Source organism: Meriones unguiculatus, chromosome 11 (assembly GCF_030254825.1).
Source record: "Meriones unguiculatus strain TT.TT164.6M chromosome 11, Bangor_MerUng_6.1, whole genome shotgun sequence".
Taxonomy (NCBI): Eukaryota; Metazoa; Chordata; class Mammalia; order Rodentia; family Muridae; genus Meriones; species Meriones unguiculatus.
This window is the reverse complement of record NC_083359.1, coordinates 17,733,211-17,750,029: the sequence shown is the minus strand read 5'-3', so window position 1 is coordinate 17,750,029 and position 16,819 is coordinate 17,733,211. Positions and strand designations below refer to the sequence as shown.

At 51.6% G+C, this 16,819-nt stretch overlaps 1 protein-coding gene across 2 annotated transcripts in view; it reads left to right on the top strand.

Annotated features, from left to right (window-relative positions):
- Positions 1-16,819, top strand: part of Fstl4 (follistatin like 4) — a 395,011-nt gene that overhangs the window by 267,384 nt on the left and 110,808 nt on the right. For both annotated transcript variants that reach the window (XM_060363730.1, XM_060363729.1), the window contains exon 5: positions 15,471-15,670. In XM_060363730.1, coding sequence (XP_060219713.1) covers positions 15,471-15,670 — 200 coding nt within the window. The remainder of the gene's footprint in view (positions 1-15,470; positions 15,671-16,819) is intronic.

Genomic DNA, 16,819 nt, shown 5'->3' with positions numbered 1-16,819 from the left:
AGACCTTACCCAGCATGCTGTTTACTCACATCAAGCAATGCAAGGTGGAGAGCCTCTCCCTTGCCAACTCCCTGAGAACAGACCTGTGCCCAGAAGCCACAGGTGTCCGCAGTGCCTCCTCTCCCCCAAGAGCAGGGGAGTGTTAATGTATAGCTCAAATCATCCATCCTGTCAGTGGCCGTGTGTCTTGAACATGCACTGTATGTTGTCTCTGTCTCTGACATCAGGTCCTGTGGGCCTGGAGTAGTCTGGAAAGGTACAGAAACAACTGTACCCTGGAGTGTATTCAGTGTGGCTGAAAGCACTGGCATTTCTCTCCACCCAGCATTAGGCACGAAATGCCTAGAGGAACTCACGGGAGAACAGTACGGGACTGCAGTCAGAAAGTGCTAGAGCACAGCTGGATTAAGGGAAGGTCAAAGCTCAAAGGGTCAGGACTGCAGGAGTTCTAGGACAACGTGTCATAGGGCTGGTTAGATAGGGGAAAGGCAAGTCCATGTTCAAGAGGAAGGAAGGAAGGAATGTGGGGCCTTCGTTACAAGTCTAGACACAAGTTCTTTCATCAGTCTCCTAGCCCTGCCTCGGCAGCTAACAAAATCCATGAAGCCACCACCCCTTCCCTGCACTCCGCAGAGAAGGCGGCACTACTGAGAAGGTTAAGGGGGTGCTGAGGGACACTCTAAGGCTGACTGAGGACAGCTGGGTGTGTTTTATGGGGCCTTTCCACGAGGGGAACTGCTTGCTATTCAGTTCAGGACACTTTGGTGTTCATCTTGAAATCTGAAGTTTAAATCTGGAGGCCCCAGCAGTGATTGACATGCTTATGAACTCTTGGCACAACGTAAGCTTCCAGGTCACCGATGCCTGTCAAGCCAAATGTTCAGCAGGCTTATGAATCGTCTCCTGGGTTGCACTTCCCTTGACTCCCTCTGTGTAAGCAAGCTGAAAGGGGAGGATCTAGACTAATTTGTCTGACTGCACAGTTGCTAGACATCTCCTGTGGGCATGATAGGTTTAACAAGAACAGACAGTCTTAGAGGGTCTCGAGAGTGGTTCGTTAAGGCCCCATCTGCTTGTGGGCTTTACCCTCCACAGTGTGAAGAAAACCAACAGGGCAGGTTAGCAAAAGCAGAAGCTAGCCAGGGAAGACATGATCTATCTAAGGAGGACTCAGCCACGGGGGCCCTTTCAGGTGGAGGAGCAGACCAAGCAAAGTCAAGAGGACTGTCCATGCCTGACTCAGTGCTGAGTCCAGCATGACTGGCCCACGAAATGAAGATGCCAGGGACCCATGTCACTTCCTTCTGGACAGGAAGCCTTTTATATCTATTTCTGTGTTCTGCGAGCCAAAAGCCAGGACCATCGTGGCAGAGACCCAGCTGTGCCCATATTTTTCAATCCAATGCTTGGTGGCCCCAAGGCAGGCAAATATCATCCTAGTTTTTTGGTCTAGTCCCTGAGGCGCTCTCAGAAGCTGAGGGTAAGACTGAGACCACAATGTGAGGGTGTCCAGTGTCCAGTGGGCTTTCCTGACTCCGAGGCTCTATCACTCTTCCTTCTTTGATACTCAACAATGCCCTCCTCCCTGCCTTAACAGGCAGCCTTCTTCCCAGAGGCTCGCGCTTAGAGACTCAACAAGTGACTGTTCCAGGGAAGGTGGGCAATACAGCTTCTACCAGAAGGGATGCTGTGCTCAAGGTGGCTTGTTAACCAAAGGCAAAGAGTCAGAGGCCAATAAGCCAAAGCCACTGGACGTCCATATCTTTGACCAACTGTGGGAACCTCCTATGTGTCAAGCCCGAGTTTGGCTGAGGTATAAAACCAGCATCTTTCAGGTGCTGAGAAACACTGGGCTACTCTTTTCCTTTTTCATGTGTGCGTGTGTAATGCATGTTTCTTGCAAGTACGTGGACAAGTGCCAGTGTGCAACTGCGTGTGGAGGCCCACCGTAGATGTCAGGAATCATCCTCAATCACTCGCCCCCTTATTCACTGAGGCAAGGTCTCTCAGTCAAACCCAGAGCTCGCTGGGTTAATCTCCCTAGCCAGCTTGCTCCCGGGATCCCTATCTCTGCTATCCTAGGCTAGCACAGCAGCAGACTAGCATATCCAGCCAGCATTTACGTGGGTTTCTGGAGATCTGAACTCTGGTCCTCACGCTTATATAACAAGTACTCTAACTATGAAGCCACCCCCCACCCCAGCAAGCAGACTGCCTGCTAACTAGAACAGTTACCAAAGTCCAACACATACAGAAAAGTGTCATAAGTGTTCAGCTCATGAGCTGTGCAACCAGAACACAGGTCAGGGAACCAAGTCTTACCGGTGGTTTCTTACCAAAATTTCCTACTGCACAGTATTCAAGGCTCTACCCAAGCACAGCTACTGTTTAGCAGACTTTTGAAAGAGTGAGAGGCACAGGTCAATAAGGGCTAAAACCAACAGTATTAATTAGAGGGCGTGATAGTGACGGAGACTTTTCCACCTGACAGGATCTAGAATTATCTAGGAGGCAAGCCTCTGGGTACACCTTCAAGGGATTATTTAAAGTAGGTTCTTAGCCTCTGGGCATGTCCATGCAGAATTACAAATTATGTTAATTGGAGGAAGCAGACTCGCCCTGGATGTAAGCGGTAGCATCCCGTGGGCTGGGGTCCTGAGCTAAATAAAAAGGAGAAAGAAACCTGAGCATCAGCACCTGTCCCTCCCCTTCCTGGCCGAATGCAATGCGACCAGCTGTCTGAGGCTCCAGACATGGGGCTTTTCCTCCATGCCGGACTACACTCTCGAACTATGACCCCAAATAAACCCTTCCTCCCTTAAGCTGCTTATGTCAGCATATGTTAACATCCTAACAAGAAAAATAGTCCCCAGGAAGAAACAACAGGGAAGAAGATAGAAGGTGAATGGATGCTCCAGCAAGGAAGGGAAAAAAAAAAAAATCCAGCAAGGGTTCCTGACAACTGGTCACTGTGTCACTGTGCTTGAAGCAATGCCAGCAGCCACGTAGAAAGTTGAGTCTCAGCTTCAGTATCTTCTTAGAAGCTGGACCATTTCTAGACACTGCACCCAGAGGAAGAGGAAATTTTGAATTGAAAAGATCCAGCAGAGTGAAAACAGAAACAACCTGGACAGTCTCTGTCCTCCTCCTGCCTTAGGCAATGCCTAGAGACACCACAAAACCTGGCTTTCCAATGTCCCAGAGGTCAGAGCACTAGGGTCTCTTGGCTTAAGCTGGGCTCTACGTTCTTTGGCAGCTACATCGGCCCTGGAGAGCATTCTGCAGCACGGATATTACGACATTTTCTCCCGAATCACTCTCAAAATCAGCAGCTGTCCTAGGAGGCCCTGCCCATGGGTCAGGGTCTGCTTCATATGGAAGTACCCTCGGTGAGTGTGGCTGTTTCCTCAAAGGGACACTTGTCCTGGGAATTGCCTACAGATAACTCTTCTCAGTTACAAGATTGGCAAATCCATCATTGTGGGCTTTGGTTTCCTGGGCTCTGGAGGAGGCTAAATCCAGACTCCTGAATCTCTAAGCCCAGGCTTTGACAAGAAATGGTGGCATGTTCCGGTGTGTTCGCGATAATAAGATTTGCCAGTCAGAAGCCACGTGAGTGTGCAGGGTTCTTACAGCCTCCTTGGGCTGAAGAGCATTCTCCTCTCTCATATCCCAGCATCGTCCCCCACCCCAGCTTCAGTCTCAACACCAAGTTTTATTCTCATCTCTGGAGGTTTCTTTCCGAGAGCTGAAAGGCTGAAACTAGGAGAGAAAGGAGGTGTTGCTGGAGCAAAAATGTCCCCAGTAGTGTGCCACAGGGAATGCCAGGCAGTAGTAGCCAGACTCCATCACCAGGGCCTTCGCCCTTAGACTGAGCTCACTCTTTTTTATTCTTGGTCTCGTTCCTAATCAATAATAAATAAGGAGCCAACTCTATCATTTCAAAACCTCCGCCTCTGCTCTTGGGGTCTGTGGCCCGGAAGCTGTGGTGAGCTGGCCAGCAGGCAAACCAGGAGGGTAACGGGGCTATGACTGAGCTGCCAGGATAGGACCATTGTTTCCGGGCTTTGTAGGAAACCCACAGCTCTGAGTGTGAGACAGAGAACAGATGCCTGCCCACCTCTAGCATGAGTGTAAATCAAGCCCTGTGAGTGCTCGGTGGCTCCCACTGTCCTCTCTGCACTTACCCTTGAGCTGTGGGCATCGGGCCTTGCAGGAGAAACAAAAGCATCACACCTTCCTTCTGAAAAATCCCACCAGGACATGATTCTCAGAACACTGTTCATGAGGGAAACAAAACTCAAGGTCACAGGGTGATTGGCTTTTTCACTGATGGCTCCTGGCTTCGTTGGGGCCATTAGAATTAGCAGATGGGGTTTCTGAGAGACTCCTGACATACAATCATACACACACACACACACACACACACACACACACACACACACTTGTGCCCAAACACACAGGGAGGTAGAGAGTAGCACAGTGTATTTCTGCATCAAAACTTTGTAAGATATTTCTGTCTAACTACATACCCAAAGTTTAATTCCAAAGAATGTACGCAAACCTGTCCTGAGGCATTGTTTATGTGTGTGTTTCTGTGTCTGTGTGTGTGTGTGTGTGTATGTCCGCAGTAAGGTGGGCTCGGGTAGGCAGGGTCCTTGCTTGGACTCTGGGCATGAAGAACCTCAGGCTGTGTGCAGTTGGTCCCACTTCTCTGGGTCCTGGCACACTTCCAGGGGTGTTTCCTGGTTCTTCTTCTGGGGATCCAGACACAGCCCTGACACAGCCCTCTCACGCCCATCGTCTCCTTGGGCCCTGAACCCTTTCAAAGCCTGTGAATCCATTTCCATGCTGGACTGAGGCTGCTAGGAGCCTGTGCTGGGGCCTGGAGAACTTATGAATATGGAAGGCAGAGAGGACCAAAGGGATTTCTTGGTGTGAGAACGTGGTAAGAGTCAGCCTGTCCGCAGGCTCCCATCCCGCTGCTGCGTTCGTGGTGTTTTAGAGAGCAGAGCACAAGCGCCGTGCAGCCCGACAGAGCTGTGTCTGGAATAACTCAGCAGGTTGGGAGAGAATGGCTTTTCGAGTCCTCAGAAAAGAGCATCCAGGGTCTTTTCCCATCCACCCCACCCACTTCCCTCAGGGGGGCACCAGCTCCTCATTTCCCAGGCCCTCCTCCTGGATGCCGAACCTGATGCTGGCCTTTGGCCCGTGCACAAGTTTCAGCTTGGAAAATCCTGAACGTCTCACCTGGGCCTGGCATCCACAGAGCCGAGGTTTTCTACGGCATCTCCATCAGCTGCCGAATCCTGGAAGTTTCCACTAGGACCTGTGCCCAGTGGGCAGCCTCACTGAAGGAGGAGAGGCTCCATCCTGTGCCCCCCCCGTGCTGCATACATACCCACACTCAGTCTGCAATGCCACCGATCTGGCTCCAAGCTCCCGGGTAGCTTTGTTTGGTTTTGATCTGGGATTTACTATCAATCTGCCAACACAAAGAGGTAAAGATCTAGCTTTAAAACCCCAGGAAATCTCCCGAATCCTGTTAAGTCTAAACCTGTTCAGCTCGCTCTCTGAAATGCTGTTTTCTGGGAGCCTGAGTTAGGGCAACGCCGGCTCCCAGAGACCATCAAGAGGCAGTTTCCCCAGCTCCTCGGAGTGTCTGTGGGCGAAATGCCCAGGGCATTCCCGTGTTTAGTGGGGCTCCGCCTTGGCATCAGTAGCTGCCCCTCATCCCAAGAAGAGGAGATTCCTCCTGCAGCCTTCAGGATCTAGTGGCATTTTGGCTCAACCGAGAGGCCGAGGCCGACGATTCCTGCGTCAAAGCAAGAAACCCTGAGAGAACCCCTCAGGCAGTGCCATCAACCCCTCTGGCCTGCCCCATCTTCTCACGTGGCCAACCATTAACTTCCATGACTAGGCTATTCAAAAACTCAAATGAGATCCCTGGCCAGTAAAGGCTTGTGGAACAGGATGAAGCCACCATGACCCTGGCCATTACATGCTATACAGCCTATCTCTCCCACCCCCACCCCCATCACTACGACAATAGAAAGCATCTCCCAGAGGACTCTTAATAAGAACATCCAACACGCTCCTGACATGTCCTTCCACTCACATGGGAATACAGTGCTCTGTCTGGCTGCTGAAGCCCAACCTCACCCTTGAGCCTGGTAGCCCTTATCTCAGCCACCACATGAGATGGTGACCGGCCCAGACTCTGCCATATTTCTGGCGACATACACTATCAGTCAATCTGGTTGCCACGCAAAGACCATGGCAGCTTAAAGTGCCAAGAAAGAGCATTCATTTTTGCTTTGGTGGACCCCTGGGGAGCTGAGATATTCCCACCCCAACAGTGGGACTCTTCCCTCGACTACATGTCCAGCCTTGGGTCAGTCTCAGAAAGAAGCCTCTCACCCCGTTCATTCCCTCCAACCTCCCCCATCCCGCTGTGCCCTGGTCCCAGCTCTCCTGCGGCTTCCGATTGCAAAGGAAGGGTGGGGGCAGGGAGTGGCCAGCAGCTGGGCTACCGGACAGACCAGTGAGACAACCCCCACACACACCATGAGTCTAGGAAGAGCTAGTCCCACATCCCCAAAGGAACCCACGATGTCTCAGGGCGGCGGTTCAACTACCACGGCAATCAAAAGGAAAGTCCTTAAGGCCAAGAGGGCTTTAGCGTTTATTCAAATTCCCAAACATTATTCTCTCACTCCGGGGCCACCTGATGGATGTTGCAGTCAGCCGTAAAAAGTGGAAGTGATCCCTCTCCCAGGACTCCAGCCAATTCTGGAGTCTCTAATAGGAATGAAAGGGAGGGCTGTAAAGGTCAGGGAGCAGATTGGTGACAGCATCAACGGAACCCCGCACTCACAAGCAAACGTACTGCTTACCAAACAAAGGTCTGGGAAGGTTTTGTTCATTTCAATCATTTAAATCATTTCTGGGGTAAAACTTGAAATGTTTTGTCCCTGTGAGGTGTTAGTGAGAGTTTGACCAGCCCCGGTCCAGCAAGTTTGGGGGTTCGAATGTGAGATCTGTTCATGAGTGTGAGTGTGTATGTGTGCATGTGTGTGCATGGGTGTGCTAATGCACTCAAGGCCTTGCAGAGCCCTAGTTATGCAGATTCTGTCTGTGGTCCCCAAACAAGGCTTTGTGCCTTCAACCTGGAAAGTTCTCCACCAACTGAGATGACAAATGTAAACACCCCAGGGAAAGACCCATGGAAACTAGCCAAGGACATTTTGCCAGCCTGAAGCCACTTTCGAGGAATTCTGGGAAGATGAGCAGCTGCACCCTGGAGGTCCCCGAGACGTCTAAGAAGATGCCACCATTCAGTCCTCCTTTGCCACCGCTGGCTGTCAGAATGCCTGCCTGTTGAACACCTGGCCCAAGATATGGCCCTGCCAAATGCTAGCAGGTGACCTTTGAAAGAGCCAACCCTTTGAGCTACAAATCTAGCCAGGTCTGTGACAGCTGACAGATCCACGATAAAAGATGAACCCCATCCTGTGGCCGTGGTCTCCTGTCCCTACACCTGGGTGGAAGGGCTGGAGAAGTAGCGGCCTGATGTTAGATGTGTTTATTTCTCATTGTGTGTGTGTGTGTGTGTGTATGTGTGTGTCTGTCCCTGTCTACCTGTCTCTCTCTATGTGTGTGTGTCTGTCTATCTCTGTCGGTGTGTGTTTCTCTCTCTTTCTGTCTTCCTCTCTTTGCCCCCTCCTTCCCTAACCCCCTAGGTAGAGGCAGCTACACTGAAGATGTGTAGTCTGGATTCCCTTTCTCTCTTAATCCCTTTGGATGTCCCTTCCAGGCTCTCTTAGGAGCCAGTCAGCCTGCATCATTTGCCACGGGTAGGAGGATTGAGGCACACAGATTATGAAAGGAGGCTGAAAACTTAAATGGCTTCAGGCTAGGCCACAGACAAGCATGGTCCTCTCCATAACATGCATGAGTTGAGATCAGAGTAACTGGTCCACTTAGCAGCCCCAAGACCCAGCTTTGGGTCACCAGGTAGCATGACTTTGGGATCATCCGTTTCTGTAGGTTTGGGGACTGTAAGGAGGCCATGTCTTGTGTGTTTGATTAAATCCAGAATTCTTAGGATTTTGTGGCACTGTTAACACCATCCGAGAAACTACATTGAGTTAGCGAAAATGTATCCAAAAGATAAGCCCATTGGTTGTGGCATTTATTGTTAATTGAATTTGCCCAGAAATGGCAGCTGAAAGATTGTTAATGTTCACGAATTTACATCAAGTTAAACATCTGTTCCTCTTAAGCTAAATTCCAGCAAAGTCTCGGTGCCTCGTGAATTAGATCTGGGAGCAAACTGCTTCTTGCTCTTTGCACAGCTTAGCGGTTTCAAAATAGACCTCCAAATGACACATGGCAACCGAGGCTGGGATAGCACAACCGCTTGGGTGGGAATGTTGGCGCCAGACGCTTACACGAAATTTCTGCTTTGGTGGTAAAGATCACAGAATTGTCAGAGCAAAATGAGGCAGTTGGGGGGGATGTGGGAGCCAGGGCAGCTATTTTGAAGAGAGAGGAGATTGCCTGTGAGCAAAGCGAAGGGCAGACATAAGGATGGAGTCCCATCCTGTCTCTCAAGGCCTCTCTGGGGGTGCTGCCACGTGCAGTTCTGAGGCTCTGAGCTCTAGTTACAGGCCATCCTGCCAGACTTTAAAGACAGCCGTATTTCAGTGCATGGCCCCGGAGGTCTATATACTGCTCGGGAAAAGTGGCGTAGAAACCCCAGTGGCTCCGTTAGCAGAGCCCACCAGTCCTACCACAACCCTTCCCTTACCCTCCCCCTCTACATTACTTATGTTCCTCGCTGCTGGGACAAAATACCTGACAAGAAGTGACTTAAGGGAGAAAAGAGTTTATTTCTGTCATGGTTTGAAGGTACAGCCCATTTGCCCCCTCCCCCCAGTCAGAAGCAGGGAGTAGACAGGAAGCCAGCCAACCCGAAGGCCCATTCCCAAAGAGCATCTCCCTCCCCTGAGGCACTGTCTCCTAAAGGCCCCACAGCCCTCCAAAGAGCACGAACACCTGGGAACCAATGGTTCAAACCTGGGAGGCTACGGAGGATGGGAGGATGGATCACTTTCAGCCTACACCACCCTCCTCTCAGCTCCCCTCAGCCCCCGTTCATGAAAGAAAAGCTACCGTGGTATGGTGTCAGGCGGTCTCAGTCCTGTGTTCTCTTTCCGGTACGGTGGTTAAAGTCGCCTGAGTCCAGGGCTGACCAGTGAGGGACAAAGGAAGCTGTCTCCAGCTAGAGCCCAGCAGGGATAGGTTCTTCATAGCTAATATGGGGTCCCCCAAAGCCACTGCAGCCTCACATTCTGCCTGTGTATAAAGCTCCTTCTAGGCCCTTTTCAAGGAGTCACCCTGTACCCAACAGAAGAGACCCTTCTATATAATCTAGTTTCCAAGCTCCCTGTGGTTGACCGCCACCCTGACCCCACTCCTAACACAGCCATCTTGAGATCCACTCTGTAGAGCCAGCTGTGAAGGCTTTGGGGTGTCCCCCGGGTGAGGGAAGGCACACAGACCCCGGCAATCCTTGGAAAGTCTGACTGCCCACAAATAGAGCCACATGCCCCATGCTCGGGGGTTATCCCCGGAACCCACACCACATTGCACTCGGGGAGCTGACATGGTGGAGGGCCAGCGCCATCACCGTCAGATTTCCACCCTTCCCCTATCATCGTGACACTCTCCAAGCCCCTCTGCCTCCCTTCTCCACAGAGGAGACGGCAGCTGTAAAGTTAACAGATGTTGAATACCTAACTCCCAGGTGCGGGTGGTAGGCCAGGTGCTGGGCTTACACCTGCACACCTGGCCAGCCGGGGACTAATGGGGTGCCCGCTGGTTAGAGGGGGGTGTGTGAATACTGAAGGAAAGGTTGGGGAAGGGCGAGGAGAAGGTAGGAGAGGGCTCACCAAGGGCCTGGGGGAGAAAATAGCTTCGGTGAGTAAGGAGGAGGCAGCATCTCTCTCTCTCTCTCCCCCCCCTCACTATTTCCATGTATGCACTCTAAGAAGGTGGGCTTCCACTGTCTTGTCTGTCTCACCTACTTTGTACCATGTTATCCATGTCGTCCACCCCTTGACCCTCTGGAGTCCTCCCAGCCCACCCACACCCAGGAATGGAACTTCACCTGCCAGAGAATGAAGACAGTTCCTCTGAGGCACGGTCTGGCAGAGGCCAAGCGGCTGATGGAATATTCACAGTTCCTCCCCTGCTTCCCTCTGTTTTGCAACAGCGAGTATCCCTTTGATGGACACTTAATTCTGGAGGCAACTCACGCTTCCTAGCCCCCTCTGCTCAAAACATGAAATGCAGCTCAGTCTGCGCTCCTGCTATGAGCACTTCGCTCCCTCAGCTCGGAGGGAGCGGGGGATGGGGGGGCAGAATGGGAACACTTTTGAATCTTCAAAGAGGGACAATTATTGAGGGAGCCAGATTAATGAGGTGTCATGACAAACTTAGCCGAATCTGCAACTGACCTTTCTCATGGAGAACGGGCTTGATAAATGCAGTTCATTACCAAGTTCTGACAGGAAAATAGGGACACACTCTGGGCTCCTCAGTTACACTGATCAATATTTTATCTACCAAAGAAAGCCTGGTCCAGATGCAGCAGGATCCTGGGACTAACTGGACAAACTCTGCTGTGTGGGAGTCCCTAGACCAGCCAGAAAGTGGCTTGGGTATTTTCTGACAGCAGCCAGGCACTAAGAGGTCCCAGAGTAGAAATGGCCCTGGGTAAAGCAAGGGATGAGGGCAGACGGGGGGGGGGGGGGGGGGAGTCCAAGATCACTTCTCATTCCATGAGTCTATATGTATGCATAGAGTTGGTTGTCTGTTATCTCATCGAAGGGGACAAAAAAGAATGAGCCACACCCCTCCTCACTGGGGGCAACCTGCCGTTGTCATTAAAAGGTCACCTCAGGCCTGGATGGACATGCAGTAGCAAAGTCCTTTCATGTTATGTCACCATGCTAAGAGACGTTAAAGTGCCTAGGGCCTCCCTCCCCATCAAGCTTAGGTGGTCCTCAGGCTCCCTAGGCAGTGCTCATGAGAGGTGTTGGTTATATTAGCTACTTTTCTCATTGCTGAGACAGAATTGACCTAAGGAAGGACAAATTGATTTAGGCTCACAGTTTGAAGGTACACAGTCACGGTGGGGAAGGCATAGAGACAGGACACATCGAACGCACATTGCAGAGACAGGTGGATGCTGGAAACCAGCTGGCCTTCTCCTGTTTTTCTTTCTAGTGAGGCCCCAGCCTGTGGGATGGTGCTGCCCCTATTCAGAGTTCGACCTCCTTGGAAACTTTCTCACCTACATCCCAGAAGTGTCTCTCCTAAGTGATTCTAAGTCCTGTCAATTTGACAATGGAGATGAAGCATGGCACGGGCCAGGATCAGCAGCCTATAACGTTTATGTTCTGAGTTCCCCTTGCCACAGGCTGGTCCAGGAAGCCTGGACAATGGAAAAGGGTGTACAGTAAGTCCCCAAGCATCTAGCACACACCCTCCAGGAGCCTTCCACTTCAAAGAGCCAAGTGTGCTGAAGCCCAGGCTAAGACTGGACCCTGCCCCTGTCCAAGGTCCAAGGACGTCATATGTCCTCCCTTCCCAGAACTAGGCAGAGGCTAACATAGCCTCTGGCCAACTGCTTTCATGCCAGATGCACACAGTAAATGAATATAGATGACGGATTTTATTTCTCTTGTTCTGTTCTGTTTTTTAACGCTTTGAATAGGGTCTCTCACTCTGTACCCTTGGCTGGCCAGGAACTGTATAACCAAGGCTGTTCTCAAACTGGTGGTGATCCCCCTGCCTCTGACTCCTGAGTGCGGTGATTGCTACCCCAGCTCGATTTCATTTATCCATCTGTGTGCTAACCTCCTCACCTCTTTGATTAGTACATCACTCTCTTATCACGTGAAAGCCGGGAGACAACTTTGGGGAGTCATCTCCCCCTTTTCCACATTTGCACACTTCCCAGGGATGAAACTCAGGTCAGCACATGAAAGAAATTAAGAGTTTAGAACTGGAAGCAGGCTTGGGAGCCTCTGGTAGACGAGCATGGAAGACGCAGAAGCGTGCCGTGCCCTGTGTGGCTGAGACACTCCTGTCTATCTCCATCAAAGGCAGCAGTGTGAGGGACACACTAAACCTAGTGAGCTCTCCTGAGAAGACAGCCATCCTGGGGCCAGGCGTGTCTCCAGGAGGAAAGCTCACCCCAAGACTGAACTGGGAGGCTGGAAGATAGCATGGAATTGTGGTGGAGAGGCACCAGGAAGCTATGTTTGTAGAAGAAGCATCTAGCGTGTCCCCAGGAAGAGAGGGTAGACCACAGACTCTAAAGGGATTGCCTCCTCGGGTGTGTGAATCCCCACACCTGGTTGGCTTCCTCTGCTATGTCCTCAGATCTTCTGAACGTGTCGGGTGGGAGGTGGGGAAACAGGACCAGAAGAGTTTAGTTGACCCCAGGCAGGGGACCTAACGATTCGAGTTTACGTGGAGTTTTCCATGCCACTCATTTGAAGCATGGCTGCTCTGCGGATGGAGAGAGAGATCTAAGACTCCCTGCCAGAGACCAGGAGAATAAACTCAGTAGCAGAATATCTGCCTAGTGCTCCCAAGATCCTGGGTTCAGTCCCCAGCACTGCAGCGGACTGATGGGGGGTGGGGGCAAGGGTGGGGATGGGGGACAAATCCTCAGGAAAGAAAAGAAAGGACAAGAGTTGGGAACACCATGTTGCTGTGCCTGGATCCCGACCTGACTCCCATACTAGCCCCTGGCCTCTCTGTCGTTCTGAGATGGAACAACCGCCCTCTCCTGCCTTGATGTTGTCCACAGGCCTGTGAGTGACTCTGGCTCCTCTGGCCTCCAGATGCTCCGTAGGCCCTGTATACCATGCCTTTGCCTCTGCCTCCTTCCTTAGTTCATGCAATCCTCACACTGCAGGCCTGAGCCTCTGCTCAGCATCCCTCCCGTTTCCCTTAACTGATCTCCCACTCCTTAAGACACCCTTAAAGCCTTAGCATGCCCGTATGGAATATGTCAATACACAGTGCTGCACAGGTGGGAGCAGTATGGCCTGGAGGCTCGCCTGGGCCTCTAGCTTGGCTTTTAGACTCAAGGTGGAAGCCTCTAGGTGCTCAGAAAAACTGTATGGTTTGTTTGTTTGTTTGTTTGTTTGTTTGTTTGTGACATGGTCTCATCTAACCTAGGCTGGCCTCAAACTTGCTATGTAGCTGAGGATGCCCTTGAACTTCTGATCCTCTTGCCTCCACCTTGGGATTTCTGGATTAACAAGCATGTAATGCAGTTCCCTGTTTTATGCAGCGCTGGGAACTGGACCCAGGATTTCTTGCATGCTCAGCAAACACTCTACCAATTAAGTTGCATCCACAGCCTGAAGAAGTCCAGGAGCTGGCAGGAAAGCAGAGGCTGAGAGTTACCACAGGCCCCCAGCTCCATCTCAGCAGGACCACCTCATGTGATTTGTGGAGGTTATCTAGCTAAAGACCTTTGGCTCAGGGCAGCTCTTCTTGGAGCTGTGGGAATGCTGGGGGACCAGCAAGCCTAAGACCTCTCTCCCCATATGATCTGTCTGGTCTAGGCTTCAGGTAGCCCTGCCGTCACAGGTTCACCCCTGACTAGCATGTCTGAGGGAAGCCTTCTATTGACACCTTCGTCACGGACAAAGGCTTCCCAGCATCTGGTTGCAGGTGCCTGTCCCAGGGAAATCTGGCAGTCCCTCCAGTTTATATATACACGTATCATGAACATTTCTGCCAGCGCCCACCCCGACAGCTATCCCTCGACTTGCACTCCGACACCCTTCTTTCTGCTCCATTTGCCAGCAGCAGATGTCACCCTCTTTGGTGGGGTGATGGAATAGACTCAGGCAAGACCATCTTATACTTTTTGTAAAACATAGTCTTCTGAGAAGAAAAGTCCAGCCATTCTTCCCAGCCATATTGGCTTCGTCACAAGACCAGGACACGGAGGCAGTGCTCAGTAATCTGCAGCCTTGTGGTGTTCATCAGCTGATGGGTCCTAGGAACTCTCAGGAATGGACCTCCTACCAGGCAAGAGAGGGAGGGGAACAGGTCTGGGGGATGGGAGAGAGCACAGTGACTCCCAGGGAGCAAATAGATTTTATTATATTGAACACAGCAATTGATTTTTTTTTCTTCTAAATAAACACACAAAGGAAATAGTAATGGGCATTTGTTTCTGACAAGAATCAATTGACCCCAAATTGGAAGAAAGTCTCGAAACACAAACAAGTGTGAGGAAAAGCATTTGGGCCACCTGGCCTTCTCCAGTGAGAGAGGGAGGGCATGAGACAGAAACGGCTCCTCATATGGATCCGTGCTCACCCCACTGTGGTTTCAGCAACTAAGAGTGGGAGAGCAGCTACCAATCGTTGAGCGTTGGCTCAGGGTAAAGACGTGCGTGACTTTGTTACTTAACCCTCATGATATCCCTGTGAAATCACTAAGGCCCTTGTGCCAGGTTACATAACCTGGAAGCAGCAGAGCTGGGACTCACAACAGCAGCGGTCCCCAAACTTAATGCCTGTTCACTAGCAGGCGCTAAGACGTCAGCCTGGTCCCTTCAACCGGCGTTAGAATTCAAGGAAAGAGGCCCTGGCTCCATACAGTCCTCACCCAGAACCCACTGCCCTTCCACATGGAATAGAGGGTCAGAGACGCCAGCAAATTCCCCAGTGTCAACGAGCCCAGGCTCCAGAAGTGTTTGATGTGTGCGTGCTGGGGACAGAGCAGAGCTGGAGGAGCCCTGTGACATCCCTGCAGCCCGTTCACTTGGCTGCGCCCTGTAAGGTGGCCCATCACCAGCAAGATAAACTGTGTCACGTCACAGTGCATCACAGGCCTCATTTGCCAAAGAACCGTGCGATGCTGATGTGTTCAGCCAGCACACCCGTGATAAAAGGCCTAAGAGTAATGGGCTGTGGGCTCCAGTTTAATCTCCTAAAGCTTCCCTTTGTTTCTTGGTCATGGACTTGTGTACACGTGTTTGTTTTCAAGGAACCCAGCTCTGGGAGTGTACCTAATTACCTTAAGCAGGGATTATTAGCCCTGTTAACTAGAACTCCCTAATCTATGAGGCCAAGAACTCAAAAGCAGCCTTTTAAAGACAGGATTAAGGCGAAAAGTGAACTGTGACAGGATAGAATTGGGGCTGGCTCTCCTCACGCCATGGGACAACAGCTGCAAATTCCACTGGGAGAACGTCCACTGGGTGGACGGGTGAGCGCCCTCTATGACAGTGGCACTGTCTACCGCACCCTGGAAATGCCCCAACAGTTGCTTATGAGGGAGATGGGTGAACGGATCGGTGGGTGGAGTGTTCTCTCACGACTCCAGGGTACACTTCACATAACAGCCCTGTCTTCTCTTTCCAGGTGACGTGTGCACCATGGCTGGCTATGCTCGTCTCAAAAACGTCCTCCTGGCACTCCAGAGCCGCAGACAGCCACAGCCACCCCAACAAGGAACCAACAGGCAAAACCTCGCCTCCCAGAAGCGCCTCTTGGTGGAGTCGCTGTTTAAGGACTTGGATACTGATGGCAACAGCCACCTCAGCAGCTTGGAGCTGGCTCAGGTGGGTATGGCGCTTAGTTGGAGCTGTGGAGAGATCCCGTATGGCATGCGTGGTGAAGAGACATTCATGCTCCATAGCGGGGACAGTTGTCTGTAGCTGCCTCTGTCACAGGTTGCCGGGGAGGCCCCTTTCCCACCCTTCCCAGGACTCGCAGCTTGTGGTTGGCACAAGTCCATGTCTCCCTGCTCCCTGCCCCCTTAGCCCATGTTTACAAACCAATTTTGAAGTTTCCTCGGCTTGCAGGTAAAGCCTCCCCTCTGGAAGGGCTGCCCACTAGTGTTTTCCTCAGAAATCCGGTCTTTGGTGCTTTGGGCCTGTCATTTTCTACAGCAGGAATGTACTTGCTGCGGTGAGCACCTTTGGCTCTCTTGGGGATCTGGGGATCCCCAAGGCCTCTGCGCAGTGACAGTACTTCTCTTTGGCATCCAAACCCCAATGACCCAATGCCTACCCACAGCTGTTTTGCTTGTGGGAAGCCCTGTGTCCACCCTGCCATGACAGCTGTCTGAGAATGCCCGTGAATACCCAACCCAAAAGCTCACCTCTTCCCCAAAGGCTGTACGTTAGAAGATGTCACTCTCTCTAACTATGAGGATAGCTTAGTGTCTGTATCACAAAAGAAGCAGAAAAGAGCAATATTGCTCCCTGGGGCCACTGCCATTGCAGGGAGAGGCCTGTATGGTCCCTGGGGCAGGAAAGCTAGCGTGGGACTGAAGGGCTGTGTTGTTCTAGGCCCAGCCAAATTAGAGATAATCAAAGAGATGGGTTCAGCTTTCCCAGGCAGAGCGGTCCATGGAAACAACTCTGCCCCAGAGGCCTCAGAGTGCTCACCCAGAGAAGAGGTGACAGAAATGAGTGCTTACCTTTGATGCCAACTTAGGGACTCTTAACCATGGTACGTGGCAAGATGGTAGCCTGGAGGCTGGGGAGGTGACCCAGCATAGGCTGTGCAAGTGCGAGGACCAGAGTCTGGATCCCCAGAAGCCATGAAAAGGCCAGGTGGGCATGACATCAACCTATAAAGGAAAGACAGGCAGAATCCCAGAGCAAGCGCTGGCTTCAGGGAGACAGCCTGCTTCGATAGAGTTAAGGGCAGTCAAATATTCTCTCTCTCTCTCTCTCTCTCTCTCTCTCCCATCAACCACAAAT